The sequence below is a fragment of the Lissotriton helveticus genome, chromosome 1_2 (assembly GCF_964261635.1).
Source record: "Lissotriton helveticus chromosome 1_2, aLisHel1.1, whole genome shotgun sequence".
NCBI classification, from domain to species: Eukaryota; Metazoa; Chordata; class Amphibia; order Caudata; family Salamandridae; genus Lissotriton; species Lissotriton helveticus.
Genome location: NC_136058.1, coordinates 414011441 through 414030853, shown reverse-complemented (window position 1 = coordinate 414030853; position 19413 = coordinate 414011441). Strand labels below are relative to the sequence as shown.

The 19413-nt window shown below is 48.9% G+C and overlaps 1 protein-coding gene across 1 annotated transcript; it reads right to left on the bottom strand.

Moving 5' to 3' along the window:
* Positions 1 to 3376: 3376 nt before the first annotated feature.
* Positions 3377 to 4810, bottom strand: LOC144804754 (uncharacterized). The gene has a single exon (XM_078671927.1). The coding sequence runs from the start codon at positions 4808 to 4810 to the stop codon at positions 3437 to 3439; it is 1374 nt and encodes a 457-aa protein (XP_078528053.1). The 3' UTR covers positions 3377 to 3436.
* Between the last annotated feature and the right edge of the window lie 14603 nt (positions 4811 to 19413).

Genomic DNA, 19413 nt, shown 5'->3' with positions numbered 1-19413 from the left:
CAGCCTCCCTTTCTGCTCTGCAAATTTGTGTAGGATCTCCCCTTTGAAGCGCCTCGCCACCAGTATTGCCACCCCTGCTGTCTTAGTAGTGTTAGAAGAGAAGAATTGTGTCGGGAATTTATGGGAGCGTAGCCTGTGACAGTCGCGGGACATCAAGTGGGTCTCCTGCAGGAGACAGATATCTGCCTGAGTACTTTCTAGTTGGGACAGGACTGCTCTTCTCCTAACCGGATTGTTCAACCACTTAACATTAAGGGTCACCGCCTTAAGGGTCGTCAAAGGCATAGGAACAAGTAGGGGCACAGGCAATAGATGTCCGCCCAGACAGGGCGGCGCAGAAGTGTGTAGTACGTGTGAGCCCAGCTAGGGCAGTGTAGACTCGCAAAGAGCACTGGACGACCCCCCCATTCCCTCCCCTCCCCACCCAACCCCTCCCTCCCATCCCCCCTTCACCCCCCCGGCCCCCTCCCTTCCCTGACTCCCCCCCAACCAGGCCTCCACAACCAGAGCAACGAACAAACCCACAGTCGACCCCCTCCCAACTCCTACCCCCCAACCCCCAACAATCAAAACGAAAAAAAATATCCAACTCAATGCTGCATCAGTTCCCCTGACACCCCCCACCCCCTGCAACAACCCCTCAAACCTCATAGTCCCAGTCCGGTTCCAAGTGGAACAAGGCTGGGGTAAGTTACTGAAGTGGATGTCCAGCCACTACGCCCTCCCCGCCGCCCCCCTCCCCAGCCCCCGGTGCAGCCATAGAAACAATGCAAGAATGGTGATCTCCCCCCGGAGTCAACTTAGGCCGTGAGTGCTACCTCCCGCACTGCTTTCTCCCTTCCTGCTCTCGCCGCGGGTGAGTCGGCCTGGAGGCCCCCTTGAGCCCCGCCTTCTCGGAGCCGGTTGTCAGCCATCCCTCGTCATCTTTCTCCTGCAGGGCGATTGCGTTCTCTCTTCTGTCGCCTCAATGCCCAACATGGCACATGTGTCTCGGAGAGAGCGGAGCTGATGCAAGGTCCCATTCCAGCAAAAGATGAGGCGGAAGGGATGCCCCCACGAGTACGGAGTCTCCTTTTCCCTCAAAAAGTCCGTAGCCACCTTGAACATCCTTCGTTTGGCAAGCGTTATGGCCGACAGGTCTTGAAATTGGGCCACAGGGTACTCCCGAAGTCGTAGTGGCTCACCTTTCCGCGCCTCTCTCAGTATGCGCTCCTTGAGAGCATAGTCTGGCAAGAAGGCCAGAATGTCCGGGGGAGGGGCAAAGGACCCTCTAGCCGTGCCCACCCTGTGGGCTCTGTCAATCCGAATGGGGAAGTCCACCTGTTCTCCCAGGACTTCCTAGAACAGCACCTGCAGGAATCCGGTAACATCCGTGACCTCTTCTTTTGATGGAACACCCCGGACCCTAATGTTATTCCGCCGGGACTTGTTCTCCAGATCCTCGTTTTGTGCCTGGAGATCTAGCTGTTGATCCTGCAGCCGCAGGACCTCCTGTTGCAGCTGTGCAATTTCCTCATCTCTAGAATGTCCGGCGGTCTCCATAGTGGCTACCCGTTCGCCAAGACTGTCCACCTCCCGTCGCACTTCCCTGACCTCTCTAGCCACTTCCTGTTTTAAAGTTTGAAAATCCTCACGCAGCGAATTAAAGAAGGTCTCTAGGAAGGATCTGGTGATGGGAATCTCACTCTCCCCGGTACCCTGCAAGACTCTGGACGTTCCTGGGGACGCACCTCCTCTCTCCCTCTTCTGTTGCCCCCTGCCCAACATCTCAGGGAGGGTCCACTCGCCCTTCTTCCTTCGCTGCCCTGTCATACTGGTAGTCCGCTATGCCGCAGCCACCTCCCTCTGTAGCACCGTGGCGGTCTCTCTCCTGTTCGTCTACACACCCCCGGGTGTAAGCCGCCCAGATCGTTCTTCACGAGGTATGCCGCTCTAAGTTCCTCCTGGCCCAGGGAATGGTCGCAGCCAGGTCTCGCAGCCACCTCAGGCGGTCAATCCCCACTGATGGCGCTCCACCGTCTCCCTGCTACAGTCCGCCTTCGAGACCGGCGACTCCCAGCGGGCTCCTATTGTGTGCTAGCCCCGTGGGCCCCCTGTGCCCCGCCGCTCAGTCCCTGCGCCCCGATCTCCTCACTTAACTGGGCTTACCGCCTGGGCTCCACTCCTCACAGGCGCTCTCGTGCAGGGCTGATACCTCACAACGGGTCCCAGGTCTGTGTCTGCACCATGGGGGGAATCTTATGCTCCAGTGATCCACTTTCGAGGAGGCCCCCGGCACCAGCAGGTCGGGGTTCTAGCCCTCAGCCCGATCCTCTGCGCCACCCTCATGACTGTTCCACTCCTTGGGGTTCAGAGATGTCCGTCGCTGCCTCTCCACTACCTCTGCCCCCAGATGCCGTCTAGGCGCGGCCCAATCCAATGATCCGCTGCCCTTCCCGGGGCGAGGGCACCCCCGGTATTTCAACGGCAGGCCTCAACCCCGGTCTCAGGTAGATTCGCCGCAGCCCGACCGGCCTCCTCTCTCCGTAGGCCTCAGCGCCACGACTCCCTAGCGCCTCCGCTCCTGGCACAGCAGTTAGCCGCCTCGCCGCACTCCGGGCCAGGCTGGGCCCAGTTGCGCCGCCCACCACGGTCCCTGGTACCTCCAATCCACGACTGGCCTCAGATGGCGGCGCCCGGCCCAGACCACGGCCCTCCTCCAGGTCCTCCGGGTCGCCTCGGCAATCTGTGCAGCCTCCTCTCCTCCGGGGGCCAGGGGACCCCTGCCGCCTTCTCACCGCCTCCTCCAGCCACCACACGGGGTCAGGCACCACGCAATCTGGGGGACCGCCGTCCCTCCCGCATCTCCGGGCTCCTCCTCCACCTCAGCTGTAGGCCTCAACCCCGGCCTAGAGTAGGCGCACCGCCTCCGGGCAGAAGGAGGCCCCACTCCGGGCCAGGCAGTGCATGCAGGTTCGACTCCGCAAACCCCTGGACAGCCGTCCGGTTATCGCGCCTCACCCCGTGTCCGGCGGGCCCAGCGCCACATCCTCCGCACTCTCAAGGTGCCTCTAGTGGCCGCACGCTGCCTCCGTATCTTCCGGGCCTGCTCCCACTGCCAGTCCAGCCGCTCCGTGCTCTGGCGTCTCAACTCGCCAAAGCAGCTCACACAGCTCCGTGGGCGGCACCGTAGCGTCTCCCAGATCTCCGGCCCCCACCTGGATAGCGCGGGGGAGAAACGCGCCAGGGGACAGCAACGGGTAAGCCGGGGCCGAAGGAGCTAGCCGGGAGTACGTCCGCTCACTCCGCCATCTTGGCCACGCCACCTATTCTCAGACCCAATTTTTAATTAAAGATTTTACAAAATTCGTAGCACTGATACAGTTTCCCCCCAGTGTGTGTCATCTCAAATTGAGTGAGATCGGCTACGATGGAAGCTTTCGGGGCATTCTGGCACTCATACATTTTTCACTGTATGTTTTCTCCTGTGTATAATTAGATTATATTTCTGACTGAATCTTTTCTGGCATTCGGAGCACTGATGAGGTTTTTCCCTAGTGTGGGTTCTCTCATGTTGAGTGAGATGGTTTTTCCCAGTAAAAGTTTTCTGGCATTCAAGGCACTGATAAGGCTTTTCTCCAGTATGTGTTCTTTCATGCTGATTAAGACCGGATTTCTGAATGAACCTTTTCTGGCATTCAGGGCACTGATAAGGCTTTTCCCCAGTATGTGTTCTTTCATGCTGAGTGAGAGTGATTTTCTGACAGAATCTTTTCTGGCATTCAGAGCACTGATAAGGCTTTTCCCCAGTATGTGTTCTTTTATGCTGAGTGAGAGTAATTTTCTGACTGAATCTTTTCTGGCATTCGGAGCACTGATAAGGCTTTTCCCCAGTATGTGTTCTTTCATGGTAAGTAAGACTGATTTTCCGAATTAACCTTTTCTGGCACACAGAGCACTTATAAGGTTTTTCCCCAGTGTGTGTTCTTTCATGCTCAGTAAGACCGGTTTTCTGAATGAAGCTTTTCTGGCATTCAAGGCACTGATAAGGCTTTTCCCCAGTATGTGTTCTTTCATGCTGAGTAAGACCGCTTTTATGACTGAAGCGTTTCTGGCATTCAGGGCACTGATAAGGCTTTTCCCCAGTATGTGTTCTTTCATGGTAAGTAAGACTCATTTTCCGACAGAACCTTTTCTGGCACACAGAGCACTTATAAGGTTTTTCCCCAGTATGATCTTTTTCATGGTCAGCAAGACTGACTTTCTGTCTGAAGCTTTTCTGGCATTTAGAACATCTGTAAGGTTTTTCCCCAGTGTGTGTTCTTTCATGGTGAGTGAGACTAGTTTTATGACTGAAGCCTTTCTGGCACTTGGAGCACTCATAAGGTTTTTTCCCAGTGTGTGTTCTCTCATGTTGATTGAGTATATATTTATGATAGAAGCTTTTTTGGCATTCATAGTACTGATAAGGTTTTTCCACAGTATGTGTTCTTTTGTGGTGAATAAGACAGATTTTCTGAAGGAAGCCTTTTTGACATTCAGAGCACTTATGAGGTTTTTCCCCAGTGAGTGTTCTTTCATGTTTAGTAAGACTGCTTCTCCGATGGAAGCTTTTCTTGCATTCAGAACAAGGATAAGGTTTTTCAAATGTGTATTCTCTCATGCTCAGTGAAATGGTTTTTTTGAGTAAAGGCTTTCTGGCATTCAAAGCACTGTTGAGGTTTTCCCCCAGTGTCTGTTCTCTCCTGGTTTGTGAAACTGCTTTTCTGGATGAAGGTTTTCTGGAATTTAATGCACTGATAATGCTTTTCCCAGCTGTGTGTTGTCTCATTTTGATTGAGATAGGATTGACAACTAAAGCTGTTCTTGAATTCAATACAGTTATAACATTGTTTTCTGGAGTTAATATCTCCAAGCCTGGTGTTGTCTCACATACATGCCAAGGAGTGCTTATGATGTCACCTCTAGGGCTAGCCTACGTTATCCTATAAACTTTTACTGAGCTGGGCCACAGCACCTATGAGAATGTCTCCAACGTATGCACATGTAGGTTCTCATACAGAATTAAAATCATGTTGAAACTTTAAGATTTACACACGTTTACATATTTAGACTTTTATAAAGAACTGATGAGGCATCTGACGTGTTTAGTGTTAATACATCAGAAAGTTTTTTTCATTCAGGTCAAGGTAGGAAATAGGCTTGTGAATGATAATAGTTTTCACTATCACCAGAAGGTCCCTTTTACCTTCCCTTTTCCCAACGAGACAAACATCATACCAAGAAAGTCCTTCATTGTGAAGGTTCTACGTAGTTATGAAGAGGTCGATGAACCACAGAGAAAGACGTGGATGCGGGTATCTTCTACACTGAATGTTGTGCTCTGCCGTCTTGCTCTGCTGAGGTCTTTGAAAGATCTTTAACAATGACTTTTTATGCACTGCTTTCGTTCTATCATCTTAAATAGGATGGCCCCTTCAAATAAATCTTGTTTCATCATGTTGAGGGGGTTGGTATTTCTAACAAAAGTTCCCACTTTCTGTGCAGGGATAAAATGTTGTGTTGTTGCTTTTATCTTCTCTGCTGCATTATATCAGTACCATCAGTTTGAAGCTATAACCAAAGTTATTCTCAGGTGCACTGTGTTCAGCTTTAATTACTTTGCATTATTGTATTCATCTCCAAATGTCTCTTTTGAGAGAAAATATTCTTACAAATAGTACGTGCACTGAGCTCTCATTTTACACGTGTTCCTTTCCCATTTCAGAGGCTGTTTAGTGCAAAGAGCTCAAACCTATTAATTATTTTGGGTATTTTCACTTAGGAGCTTTGTTAATGTTCAATGTAGAGTATTGAGTAAGGAAAACAATGTTTTAATTCAGTAGTTTTCAGTACTTGAGAATTTCCAATTGCTCATCACTCCTGGATTCGAGTCATTGTTTCCTAGTTCAAGCTCTGAGACTTCTTCACCTCTTCAGTCATCTGCAGAGTTAAAATCAGATTGTTAATGGACAAAAATTGGCACAGATGAATAACACTAATGAACTCATTTAACGCAAAAAGATAGAATTGTGAGAATGGAGAATGACAACTATTTGATGTACTTTGTCTAAGAAGTAAAGGGCTTTGTGGTGCTATAGAGATCGGGAACTAGAAAAAACTGTCCACAAGCTTGATGAGAGCTAGCGTTTGAAGAGAAAAAAGTGCAGCCAGATTCAGAGATCCCTGGCCACTTTCTGTGTCAGGAAAAGTGAGTCCTTGCGTATGCCGGTGCTGAGTCTGGCCTTAGCTGCACTGCCTGCAGGTGAATGACAAGGTGTGTATGCAGAAGAGTGTCTGAACATGACAGCAGTGTGGGTGTGTAGGAAGCTGGCTCTGTATATACCATACCAAAGTGAGGTATAGTGTGCACAGAGTCCAGTGGAACCCCAAAGGTAGGCAGAGGTAAAGGGAGATAGCACTTTACTCTCTATTTGTGGTAGTGTGGGCAAGCAGTAAGGATTTATCAGAGGGTATTGTTAAGCATTTGTTGTACACACTCAATCAGCAAATGATTGCACAAACTCAAAGACTGAAATCAGACCAATTTGCAAAATATTATTTAGTTATGTTTATTTCTTAGAACCAAGCAAGCCTGGCACAGGTAAGTGATTTATACTTTGCAGTAACAATAGGGTTTGGTTTGCAGTTGTTTATATACTTTGGTTTGGTTACAGTAGAATTACTGGAAACGCAATACCTTAAAATATTGTACACATACTTTATAATGACTTTTCAATATGATGTCATGTAGATGACTTTGCAGATTACTTTTCTTACACAGTGTAGTATACCTGGATACTGGACTGGGAAATTTTCTGTAAATAGGTAAATGTGTTTTGGTTATTTGTACACAGTTATATAGGATTTTATAGATTTTCCAACTCAACACAGAGTCAATGTTATCCGATGGGAGGAAATAGAGTTAATGGTTAACAGGTAAGTACTTTATTGTGAGAGTTGGTTTTCTTGGGTTAGACTCAGGGGTCTTCCGGGATCGAGGATGCACTCTCAAAGCACTCTCAGCGACACTAGGGCTACCGGGTACAGAGTGCTGTGGCCCAATGTTATCCAATGGGGGATAGGATACCTACCGTTGGTAGTTGCTCACGAGCAGGCCACAAGTTTGTGGGAGCAAAGCTCCTGGACCTCAGCTCAGGGCAATTGGCGGTTCAAGTTAGCACCGAAGGAACACTCTCAACGGCACTAGGGTGGTCGGGTGCACGGTGAGGGTTTGTCATCTGGTGCCCTGTTACTTTCAATGGGTTTCTCCGGTTTGCAAACACATTGCAGCTCAGGGACGAAGGTCTTCTGGGAGTGACCACCACTTGGAGAGGACCACCACCCGCACCAACCGCCTGCTCACCCGGACCAACATCAACGACGACGACACCATCAAGTTTATCAACACCGTCCACTCCGGATCCCCGGAAGATCCCTGCCCACACCACATCTTCAACAAAGCCAGCAGCACCATCGCACCCCATCTCCGGAAAACCATCAACATCTCCTTCGAGACAGTGACCTTCCCGGAGAGCTGGAAGCACGCAGAGATCAACGCCTTACTCAAGAAACCCAAGGCGGACCCCGAGGACTTTAAGAACTTCCATCCCATCTCCCTGCTCCCGTTTCTGGCAAAAGTCATCGAAAAGGCTGTCAACAAACAACTAACCAGCTTCCTCCAAGAGAACAACTTCCTGAACCCATCCCAGTCGGGGTTCCACAGCAACCACAGCACCGAAACTGCCCTCATCGCCACCACCGATTACATCAGGACCCTGCTTGACAAGGGAGAAACTGCGGCCCTCATCCTCCTGGACTTGTCAGCCGCCTTCAACACGGTCTCCCATCGCACACTACGAACACACCTCTACGACGCCGGAATCTAAGAGATGGCCCTGGACTGGACCTTCTCCTTCCTCTAAGGCAGAACACAGAGCGTCCGCCTCCCCCTTCCGCTCCAAAGCCACTGGGATCATCTGCAGCGTACCCCAAGGCTCATCCCTCAGCCCAACTCTGTTCAACGTCTACATGGCACCGCTCGCCCACGTCGCACGACCTCAACATCATGTCCAACGCCGACTACACCCAGCTGATCCTCTCCCTTGCCAAGGACCCTCACACCGCCAAAACCAACCTTCAAGAAGGGATGAAGGCTGTCGCCGACTGGATGAGGAACAGCCGACTGAAGCTGAACTCTGACAAGATGGAGGTCCTCATCCTCCGATCCACCCTCTCAGCCTGGGACGACTCCTGGTGGCCAACTGCACTAGGAACACCCCCAACACCCACCGACCACGCATGCAACATAGGGGTCATCCTCGACTCTACCCTCTCCATCACGAAGCAGGTCAACGCTGTCTCCTCCTCCTGCTTCAACAACCTCCGCATCCTTAGAAGGATTATTAAGTGGATCCCCACCGAAACTCGAAGGACGGTCACTCAGGCCCTCCTCAGCAGTAGACTAGACTACGGAAATGCACTCCAACGTATCCAGAACGCCTCCACACGCCTGATGCTCGACATCCCTCACCGCGGCCACATGAAACCCCACCTGAGAGACCTGCACTAGATTCCTGTCAACAAGAGGATAACCTTCAAACTCCTCACCCACACACACAAGGCACTCCACAACACCGGACCAGCGTACCTCAACAGCCGACTCAGCCTCTACAGCCACACCCCGCCAGCTCCGCTCCGCAGACCGCGCACTCGCCACCGTCCCCCGCATCCGAAGAGTGACCGCCGCCGGCAGATCATTCTCCCACCTTGCCAAGACATGGAACACCCTCCCCATACGCCTACGGCAGACCGAAGACCTTCTGACCTTCAGGAGACTTCTCAAGACCTGGCTCTTCGATCAGTAGCAGCTCCCCCACCCCCACAGCGCCTTGAGACCCTCACGGGTATGTAGTGTGCTTTACGAATGCTATGATTTATTGATTGATTAAGTTGGGATACTAGGGGTTGGTTAGACATCGTCGGTTGGGCCACCCAAGGCTGCGGGGTGTCGGGTGCAGGGGTGTATTTTAGGGTCGGATCTTCTTACCAGCTCCTGGTCATGGTTAGGGGGGCCCACCCAGATTGAGGCTGCAGGTGTCGGCTGGAGGCTTGAAGCAGGTCAGGGATCACTGGGTCTCAGGTCAGGATCGCCGGGGAGACCTTCATGTGGTGTTGGGCCACTCAAACTGGGGCCGTGGGCATCGGGTGCAGAGTTGCCAGAGCTGGAGTCTGTTGGTGAACAACTCTGGTGTTCAAGGGAGACAAAGTCTTTTTCTGGGATGGCAGGGCAGGTCCTCAGGGTTCTTGAGGTTCCTGGATGCAGGACACACCGGGGTTTTGCTTCTGCAGGTTCGAGGTGGGGATAGGCCGGTAGGGCTAGGGCCAAGTCAGTAGGCGTCCTCTTCTTAGCTTCAGCACGGCTGTTCGGTCCTTCTCCTTCTTTTCTTGTTGGTCATTGCTTGTCTGAGGAGGCAAGGTTCAGGATACCACTAAATACTAAATTTAGGGGTGTTACAGGTAAGTAAAAGGTTGGGACCAATAGGTCTCTTCCTTGGGGGGGTACATCCCTTATTATACCACCATCCAGTGGGAGGGGGGCATATGCCAGACTGTGGTTGGCCACTGTCCCCCCATCTGCAAGATGGTGGGGACAGTGAGTTGTGCTTTACCTTGCCTACCCCACCTGAGGGGTGGGGTTGGCAAAGGTGGGCACACCTCCCTTCCTCACTTGATTTTCCTGTCGGTTCTCCCACCCAAAGTGGGGCTCAGACCGGTGGGGACCAGTTGCTGAGAGCAGCAAAAGGCCTGGGGGAGCTCACAGAGGCGACAAGCCTTTGAAGCTTCTCCTTTGTGGACCCTGCCAATCCTGGGGAGGAGGCTTGGCACCTCGTCCCAGGATGTGCATTGTTTCAGCCCCCAAAAGCAACAGGCTCTGGACCCAGGGGTCCAGAAACATGTCTGGAGGTGGCAGCTGGGGAGCAGCCACTCAGCCTGGACACTAGTGTTAAGTCATTTTTCAAATGCCCGCTGTGTGCATTTTTCAATAATTCCCACACTGGCATCAGTGTGGGTTTAATATGCTAAGAAGTTTGATGCCAAACTTCTCAGTTTTCAGTGTAGCCATTATGGTGCTGGGGAGTTCATAATGACAAACACCCAGCACCATATACTCTTAATGGCATTACTGCACTTACAATGTCTGAGAATTGGCTTAGACACAGTAGGGGTACAGGGCTCATGCACCTGTGCCCTCACCACTGGTATAGTGCACCCAGCTAGAGGGGTGGCTGATCATTGCCGGGGCAGTGGGTTGTAGGCATGGCACACAGGGATGTGTGCCATGTCGACTCTTCACTTTGTTCTGCACCAAAACATGCAGCCTGCTTAGGCAGTGTGTGTGTGTGTAAAGTTACAGGTCCTGTAAGGGTGGCAGAGTAAGTGCTGCAGCCCTTAGAAGCTTTCCCTGGCCACAGTGCCCATGGTACCTGTGGTACCATTTACCAGGGGCTGACCTTGGCCAGAGAGAATTGGATTTGGTCTTCAATGCAGTTTTAGGGAAAGACATAGACCCTGGGAATCTGATTGGCAGGAGCCCAGGGCACACTCAGTCAAAGTGGATGTATGACGTTACAACGCAATTTTTACAACGCACTACCATTACAACGAAATTTTTACAAAGCAAAAACTATTACAACGCATGTATTTACAACGCATGTTTTTACAACGCAAATACCTTTACAACGCATACCATTACAACGTAAGTATTGGTAAGTATATAATAATTTTTTTAATGTACATTAATTGAAATTAATATAATTTAATTTAATTTTATTTTATTTAATCGAATTAATTTAATTTAATTTAAATTTAATTTTACTTTATTTTTATCCTGTACCCCTGTACCCCAAAAACCCAAAACTGACCCTAAACCCTAAAAATACCCCTTTACCCAAAAACCTAAAACTGACCCTGAACCCTAAAAATACCCCTTTACCCAAAAATTTAAAACTGACCCTGAACTCTAAAAATACCCCTTTACCCAAAAACCCAAAACGGACCCTGAACCCTAAAAATACCCCTTTACCCAAAAACCCAAAACTGACCCTGAACCCTAAAAATACCCCTTTACCCAAAAACCCAAAACTGACCCTGAACCCTAAAAATACCCCTTTACCCAAAAACCCAAAACTGACCCTGAACCCTAAAAATACCCCTTGTTGGAACCTGGGATGTCAGGTTACCTAGGGTAGCCTGGCCTAGGGGTAAGGCATGCAATTCTAGAGGCACAGTGTGAAGGTTGCAGACCACCCAGCAGTAAATCCACGCAATAGCACTTAAAAAGGACACTACACCAATTTGTTGTAAAAATACGTACTGGTTTATAAAAATAATGTCTTTGTACTTTTACTTTCAGAGTTCACTATTAAATTATATTTCAGTTTGTTTGGAATTTAGCAAGAATACTTTTAAGTTCTAAATCATATTAACAACCAGCATTTATAAAATAGACAGATCACTTAACCAAAACTGGCAGATAACTCTTACATTTCTTTTAGCTCAGTTAGGCATTTACTGTACTCTGCTTACTTTATATCATCTCTCATCACAGCATTACTTTATAGTTTGGCAAGATCAGCACTCAAATCAGATCAGAGCAACATTTTCCTTTACAGGGATAACATTACAGTTCTTCTTCTAATCCTGTTCAAAAAGAAATTGTTTAAGAACCACTTAAGTCAGCTTTACATAGAAACCTGTCAAGGATTCCTCATAGACTGGTTAATCTTGTGGAAGTCACTCCCCCACGTAACTACCTCCTTACTTGTTGGGGATGTTGGTGAAATAGTCCTGCGCCAGAGGTAGGGGAATAGCAAGCGCGAGGGCCTGGGAAACCAAGGCTGAAGAGGCTCTCTCGCCTCAGAAGACTCCTTAGCTCAGGCCGACTCCTCCGCGCTGCACTCGCGCTGGAAGTAATAAGGGCAGACACCACAATGCCCCCAGACCTCTACCGGGCCTTGGATCTCTCCCTCCCTGCTCAGGCCGGCTCCTCAGCGCGGCGCTCGAGCAGGAGGAAGCGAGCCGATCACTCGGCCAGCGGCAGAAGCCTCCGGCGCCTCTCCTCCGCGCTGCACTTGGAAGACACTCCTCCGGCGGGCATGCGCGGTAGCGCTCCTGCCGTTGCCGCCTCCCACTGCTCTCACTCCCAAGACGGACACTACTCTTGGGCCTGCTCACCTCTTTGCCCCTCCTTCCGGGGACATCCGCATCCGACGGGGCATGCGCGTAGGCGCCCACACTCTCCCTTCAGCTGGGACACTTCAGACACCGCGACTAAAGCGCGGTAGGCGCCCCCGGGGTCCCGCTCTCGAAGGGAAGCCTCGCTAGGCTTCTCAGGCTCAGTGGATCCCGGAGGGGTGCTGGCACAGAGCGCAATCGGGGTTCCAGAGGTCCCGCTCCCAGTTCAAGTAAGGGAACAAGTTCTTCACCTCACACCTTCCACCCAACAGGCGGGGAGGCTTGACACACGCCACAGAGCCAGTCAATGGTAAAGAAATCTTGAAGTTGTTCAGTGAAGATATTTCCTTTCTTCACTATAACGAAGAGGGGGGTAAAAACGGGGGGCTCCTTCAGGATAACGCCACAGTGCACTTTCTCATCACTAATCCCCTCTTCCCTCTTTACTGGACAGACTAGGGGCACAGGTGAACTCTTAATTCAGCTCCCAGGGCAGGGCTCTCCTCAGTCTCCAAGACTACTAGAATTAACCCTTTCACCTATCTGCCCAGGATCAGCAGGATGGGCTAACTTGGCTAGGACAACAGGTAATGGGGGGGGAAAACCCTAGACAGAGGGCTACTCTTGTAGAGGAAACCACCCTTCAGGATCCTACCCCTGCCAGACCTCAACCTTCACTCTAGCTGCTCCTCACTGACAGACAAAATGGCTGTCCAGCATTCCGCCTTATATAGGCTGCCCTCTCAGTGGTCCAGAATGGACCAGAAGGTTCTGGAACGCCCTATACTAGTCTATGGACAAGTTCTAGGCTTTGCAGTTAGGGCAGTTGGCAGCCACCATTTTGTGGTTCCAACTTTTCCTGTCAAAACAGGCCTCTGGGCCTGAGGTAAAAGATTATGAGGGGAAAAAGAACACCTATCCCCTTGACCAATACCTATAAAAAGTAGTACACACAAAAATTATTAAGGGTATGAGGGGCAAAAAGGGGACAAAATAAATAATAATGAGGAGGGACTACGCAAAAAATCCAGACAGGTCTAACACCCCTTTACCCAAAAACCCAAAACTGACCCTGAACCCTAAAAATACCCCTTTTCCCAAAAACTCAAAACTGACCCTGAACCCTAAAAATACCCCTTTACCCAAAAACCCAAAACTGACCCTGAACCCTAAAAATACCCCTTTACCCAAAAACCCAAAACTGACCCTGAACCCTAAAAATACCCCTTTACCCAAAAACCCAAAACTGACCCTGAACCCTAAAAGTACCCCTTTACCCAAAAACCCAAAACTGACTCTGAACCCTAAAAATACCCCTTTACCCAAAAACCCAAACCTATAACATTTTAAATATAATTATATACTTACCAATACTTACGTTGTAATGGTATGCGTTGTAAAGGTATCTACGTTGTAAAAACATGTGTTGTAAATACATGCGTTGTAATGGTTTTTGCATTGTAAAAGTTTAGTTGTAATGGTAGTGCGTTGTAAAAGTTGCGTTGTAAAGGTTGTTTCCCAGTCAAAGTACATCAGCAATTCAGCAAAAAGTGGGGACAACCCTGCAGAAAGAGGGCACTTTCTCACAGAGTGCTCTAGACATGTGGACTTACTTGTGAGAGTGGCAGTGAGAGAGAGTGCAAGCACTTCTGTGGGGTTTCAGTCTTTTTTGAGCGGACAGGGAGCGGTGATGAAATATTTCCTCTTGGAATGTCCAAGCAAGGGATATGATGGCCAGGAGATAAGAGAACAATTGGGAGAATCAAGGATTGGAAGGTCTAGCACAAGCTAGGTCCAAGGAAATGGTGGATGAACTCTCTGGGGTCCCTTGGTGGATACATTGTCTGGGGCCCCCTGCTCCCCAAATTATCACCAGAAAGGGTGATGCAGGAGACAGAGAAGAGTCAGTGGGAGACCGATCTTCAAGACCAAGGCACTCTCAGTGATGTATATGCAAATATAACATGCGCTGGTATACATTCAATGATTCAATGATAAATGTTTGTTACATAGGTACGTTGTAGGTTGGAGTAACGTGTCGATGTTTTGGCTTGAAAGAGTATATAGGTGAATTGGTATGTGAATATGTACATGTAGTATATCAATTTTGAATTCTTTTTATTTTTTCAGACCTGATGAAGTCCGAATGGACAAAACGTGTTGGCTGGGCTGATCAAATTTATGTCTACAAAGAATATAAATAAATTAAGAAATTGCAACAAGACAACGCAACTCCTTGTTTTATAATCCCCTTTGAAGCGGAGTCATACCAAAAGGACGTAGCTCAAGGGATTTGGTTTGTCAAAATTCTCAAAATAGGAGAGATTTATTATTATGTGTATTTAGGTACTTGAATGAATGTCTAATCCTTAACGTTTAAGAATGTTACAGTACCAAGATAAAAAGTGTTCCTGGTCAAGTTGCAAAATTAAACACATGACAAACCTGTTAGATATTTGTAACAAAAAGATATTAGAAACAAGTTCAACAAAAGTAAGTTTAAAATAAAAGCTGCAGTAGATGAGAATATGTAGAAACATGTAGAAAGATTCGAACTTTTCCTTAATTATCTAAGAAATTAAAAAACTAATCATGTTCTTTCTGCTACCCATTTAAAGCTAGAAAAATAGAGCAGAAGAAAGAAAAGCAACGTTCCAGCTATAGGCAGCTGCTCTGTGACCTGCCTTTCGCCTCGGCTGCTGACTCTGGCAGCAGGCACTGTGACGTCAGAACTCGACTGCGATAACTTATTACAGTGCAGTTCTTTATAACAGGTGACTGGGTGCGTCACAACCCATTGATTATATAGAAATTAGAGCCAGGCGTTTATACAGGGATTGCAAAATCCCATGTATTATAAATATATGAATGCTATGAGGCCAAGGCAACAGGGAAAAGTAATTTCAGACTCTGTTTCAACTGGATGAATTTGAAGATTACATTGCAGGGGAGACCATATAAGTGGTGTAACTCCTTTTAAGGTTATGAGATTGTAGGAGAGTAGGATCTGCTTCTTATGGTTACCCCCACTTTTTGCTGTTTTTTCACTGTTTTTCAACTTTAGTCTGGCTGGGGCCCTGCTATCCAGGACCCCAGCCTAGCTGCTTCCTCTCTAAATTGATTGCATGTACTTTAGGTACACTCCAGTTTGGTTACTGGGGTACCCTTGTAAGTCCATTGTATATGGTACACCAGGTACTAAGGGCATAGGTACCCCAGAGGCCTCCCAGGGGCTGCAGCATGTATTATGCCACCCCTGGGAAGCCTTCCAAAATGGCACCACAGGACTCCTACTGCAGCCTGCGTATGGTAGTGCATGCACCCCTTACTTAGATATAGGTTACCTATATCTACCTTAAATCACTGCACATAGAAACCTATCAGTCACCCCTGTGGCAGGCCTTATCAATCCTAAAGGCAGGGTGCTTGGTTTCATGTGAGAGGGTACCCATGCATGACCAGGGCCCCTCGGCAGTGCTCGGAGTCTATTCTCTGAGGCTGTTCTGTGATGCAGCCAGACCATATACTCTTGCGGTAAATGTTAACTTTGGAATGGCTGCATGAAAACATGTCGTGTTTGGTGTCAAACACTTTGGAATCCTACCCCCCCCCACCCCCAGTCCTGGCAGTGGGGATAATAATTCCACCCTTCCAGAGGGAGAGACATGTACACACCGGTATACCCGGTAGCAGTGTAACAGATCCATGGCATCACAAAATGGATGCTGCAGCCACAGACACAAGTCTGGCCTCCTGCTGCTGACCGAAACTCCAGCTGGGGAGGCCTCGACAATAGGCTTCCTGTCACAAGGAGGTGTAACAACCTCCCAGACAGGCCTTAGTGGATTGGGGCTGGGTGGGTGCACTCTGAGAGTGCTTTGAAGTCTGCACTGTGGGCAAATTTGGTGTCCCTGTGCATAGCCCATCAAACCGGTTGCAGGGGCTACCAGCCCCTGCTTTGACGTAAAAATGGACAAAGGAAATGGATGCAGCCACCCCTCTTTCCAAACCCTCCCATAGGTGGGTCCACAGAGTTAGTCCAACCCCTTTCTTAGGTATAGGTAAGGAACGCCTGGCAACAGGACTTTAGATTACTCCTGGATGAAACTCTGCAAATAAACCTGGAACTTCAACGCTTTACTCAAGACTAGAGACCGGAAGAATCTCCCTTGGGGTCAAGGAGTGACTCCCCTGCTTGGCAGGCACCAAAGACACATCTTGCCGGTCTGCATCTCTGAAGCTCCCGCTGGACGCTGACAACTTTGCAACACCAGATGTGGATTTCCAGACTTCTCAGAGGCTGACCCGAGTCCCCAGCATAGCTGAGACCCGCAGCCCTCGTGAGTGACGTGGAACCCGAACTTCTTGACACCGTGCACATTTGCAAGTGCATTGACTTCTTGACGTCTCTTGAAGTTGCGCTTTGGGTTGCTTGTAGCCCAAGCCCCGAGTACCCTTTGCACCTAATATTGTGGGCCTACACTTCACGATTGGTCCGTGAGACCGCTTCTTGCATTCCCGCTTGAGGCTCCTTCATGATCCCTGGTCCGTCGACTGGTGGGTCCCTACGAAGGCAACTCTGATTTTCCTTGGGCTTCTCTGGTTGCTCCGGATGTGCCCTGACTCTCCACAGCGTGGTGAGTCCCTCGGACTTTGCTGGTCCACACCAAAGCATTTATAAACTTTCTGCGTGGGTTGCTGTTGCCAAGGCTTGTTGGGTCCAATCCGGTCACTGACACCGCAGCACTCGACATCCTTTGTGGGACAGCTCGATTCCAGATCCTGGTCATAGTCGACACCTCCTGGTCCTCGTGGCTGAAGAGTCAAGCTTCACCTCTTCCACCTGAAATCACCCGACATCGGTGGGCATTCGACTATCGTGCCCCTGATCACTGGCAAGTGACCCAGACTCTGTCCCCTCTGCTTTCAGGTTCTTCTCATCTTCAATCCAGGCTTGGATCACACCAGACACTTTCCACTTCGACGGCAGCAGTACTTTGCAGCAGATGGGCATTGAAACCGACGAGATTCCCGACAGCTTAAGACACCTATGCACCCGGCTTCCCTGGGTGAGGTAACTAGAGTACTCCGGTGCTCCTGTGGGTGTTGGTTCTAGAACCCCTTAAGTCTAAAGGGGTTTGCTCAAAGTCCTCTCCTAAGTAACCCTTATTTTTAAATTTCCAACCGCAACTTTCCCCATAGAAGCTAACCGCGATTCGCAGCTGTGTTCTCACACTGCACACGTCCCCCGTGGGTCCCCTGTGTTACTACCTTGGGTGGTTCCTTGTGGGCCCAGCGATTCTACAGGCACTAGGACTTGTGTCTAGTCAAGTCATGGTTCTTATACCACTTTCTTGATCTATAGTTAGGTATGCCCCTAGGGCTCAACGTAAATTGTGGTAATTTACTGTGTGTTATTACGTGTAACTTATGTGCTTTGACCTCTAGCCTCATAAAGAGACTAGTAGGGTGTGTTTAGAGTAAAAACATATATTTTATATATATACCTGGTGTGGTTCTCCTTTCATTTGGTCATTCAAGAGATTATAGACTGGTAAAACAAACTGCTTTACATTCCTTCAAGACTTTGCCTGAAGGCTGCTCTAAATAGCTACCACTAGAATGGCTTTCAATAAAGGTTGTCTTTAACGTATTACCTCTAAAGGGCTGTATGGACTGGTGCAAGGCGCCCACTATAACTAGTGGACAGCTTATGCCAGGCCAACTTCTCACAGAGATGATTCAAGCACATGATCTGGGCAATGTATTTATACCTTGCTGTTGCCAAAGGCGAACTAACGATAGAGGAGGAGAAAGATTAGTCCCAAATATGGGGAGTCAAATTTAATAGTTGGCCCGAAAAGTATGCAAAATGTATTCCCAAGTCCTAGTGAGAGCAAGTGTTCTACAGCCTAACTTGTTTAAAGAATTTTGGGCAATTCAATGTAAAGAGGGGATTGGTATGTACACGATAAGTATAAGTAGACAGTTGAAGGTGTGAATCTGACCGCCCTGTTAAGAGTTCATTGCTTCAGCAATTTGGCTTCCAATTGTTTCCCTGTAATACCAGTGTAAGTTTGGTAAGACTATACCCTCTTCTCCTATAGAGAGATTAAGCTGTCAATCCACTTTAAGGGGTTGATTTGCTTTAATATTTTTTAAAACAAATTATTATTAATTAGCATTTATTGAGCGCATGGCTACCCTAAGGCATCCCAGCACTAACGGCAGAACAGGTGAAAGTAGGCGGCTAGCAATTACTCTTCCGGAGTAGCCCGGGTTTAAGACACTTGCAGAAGGTAAGGTGGGAAGTTTCTAAACGTAGATTGAGAGTGAGGGTATTCCACAATCTGGCTATGTTGTATGAAAAGGAGCGACCTCCACTACGCCTCCGATTCATTTTTGGGATGCTGGCTAAATTTAAATTTGCCGAGCGGAGAGACTTCTTAGGAAGGTACGCGGTGATCAGAGACTGGTTGACGCGAGGGCCTGTGCCCATAAGAGTCTTGTGAGCAGTAAATAAGGCATTGAAGGAAAACCTCTCCTCAATCAGCAACCAGTGTAGGGTTTTCAGACTGAACCTGGCTAACTGCGTTCTACAAGAGCCAGTCAGAAGTCGTGCAGCACAATTCTGTGCCACCTGAAGCTTCCTCAGGGTAGATTTTGGAGGTCCCAGATACAGTGATTTACAATAGTCAAGGCGCGAAAAATCAGGGGCTGTACCGCGACTCTCTTTGCCTCCATGGGCAGCACGGGGAGGACTTTCCGCAGCATTCTGAGGATGCCGTGACACACCCCTGACACGGCCACTGCTTGCTGGTCAAGTTTGAGAGATGTATCCAGCCACACGCCAAAACTCTTTATCTTGACCTTTGGGACTGGGGGGAAGCCCAGGCATGGAGGCCAGGACAGTGTGGGGGCTAAATTGGCTGTATTGCCTAACTTCATGATTTCAGCTTTGTCTCTGTTGAGTTTGAAATATGAGCGTTGCATCCAAGTGGCAACCTTTTCCAGGCAGAGTTCCAGGTTTGAAGGATCAGTCTACAGATGGTTTAGAGATACCACCAGCTGAGTGTCATCCGCATAAGTGACTACTTTAATCCCAAACGGCTGGATGACCTCGGCCAGTGGCCTCATATATATGTTGAAAAGCGTGGG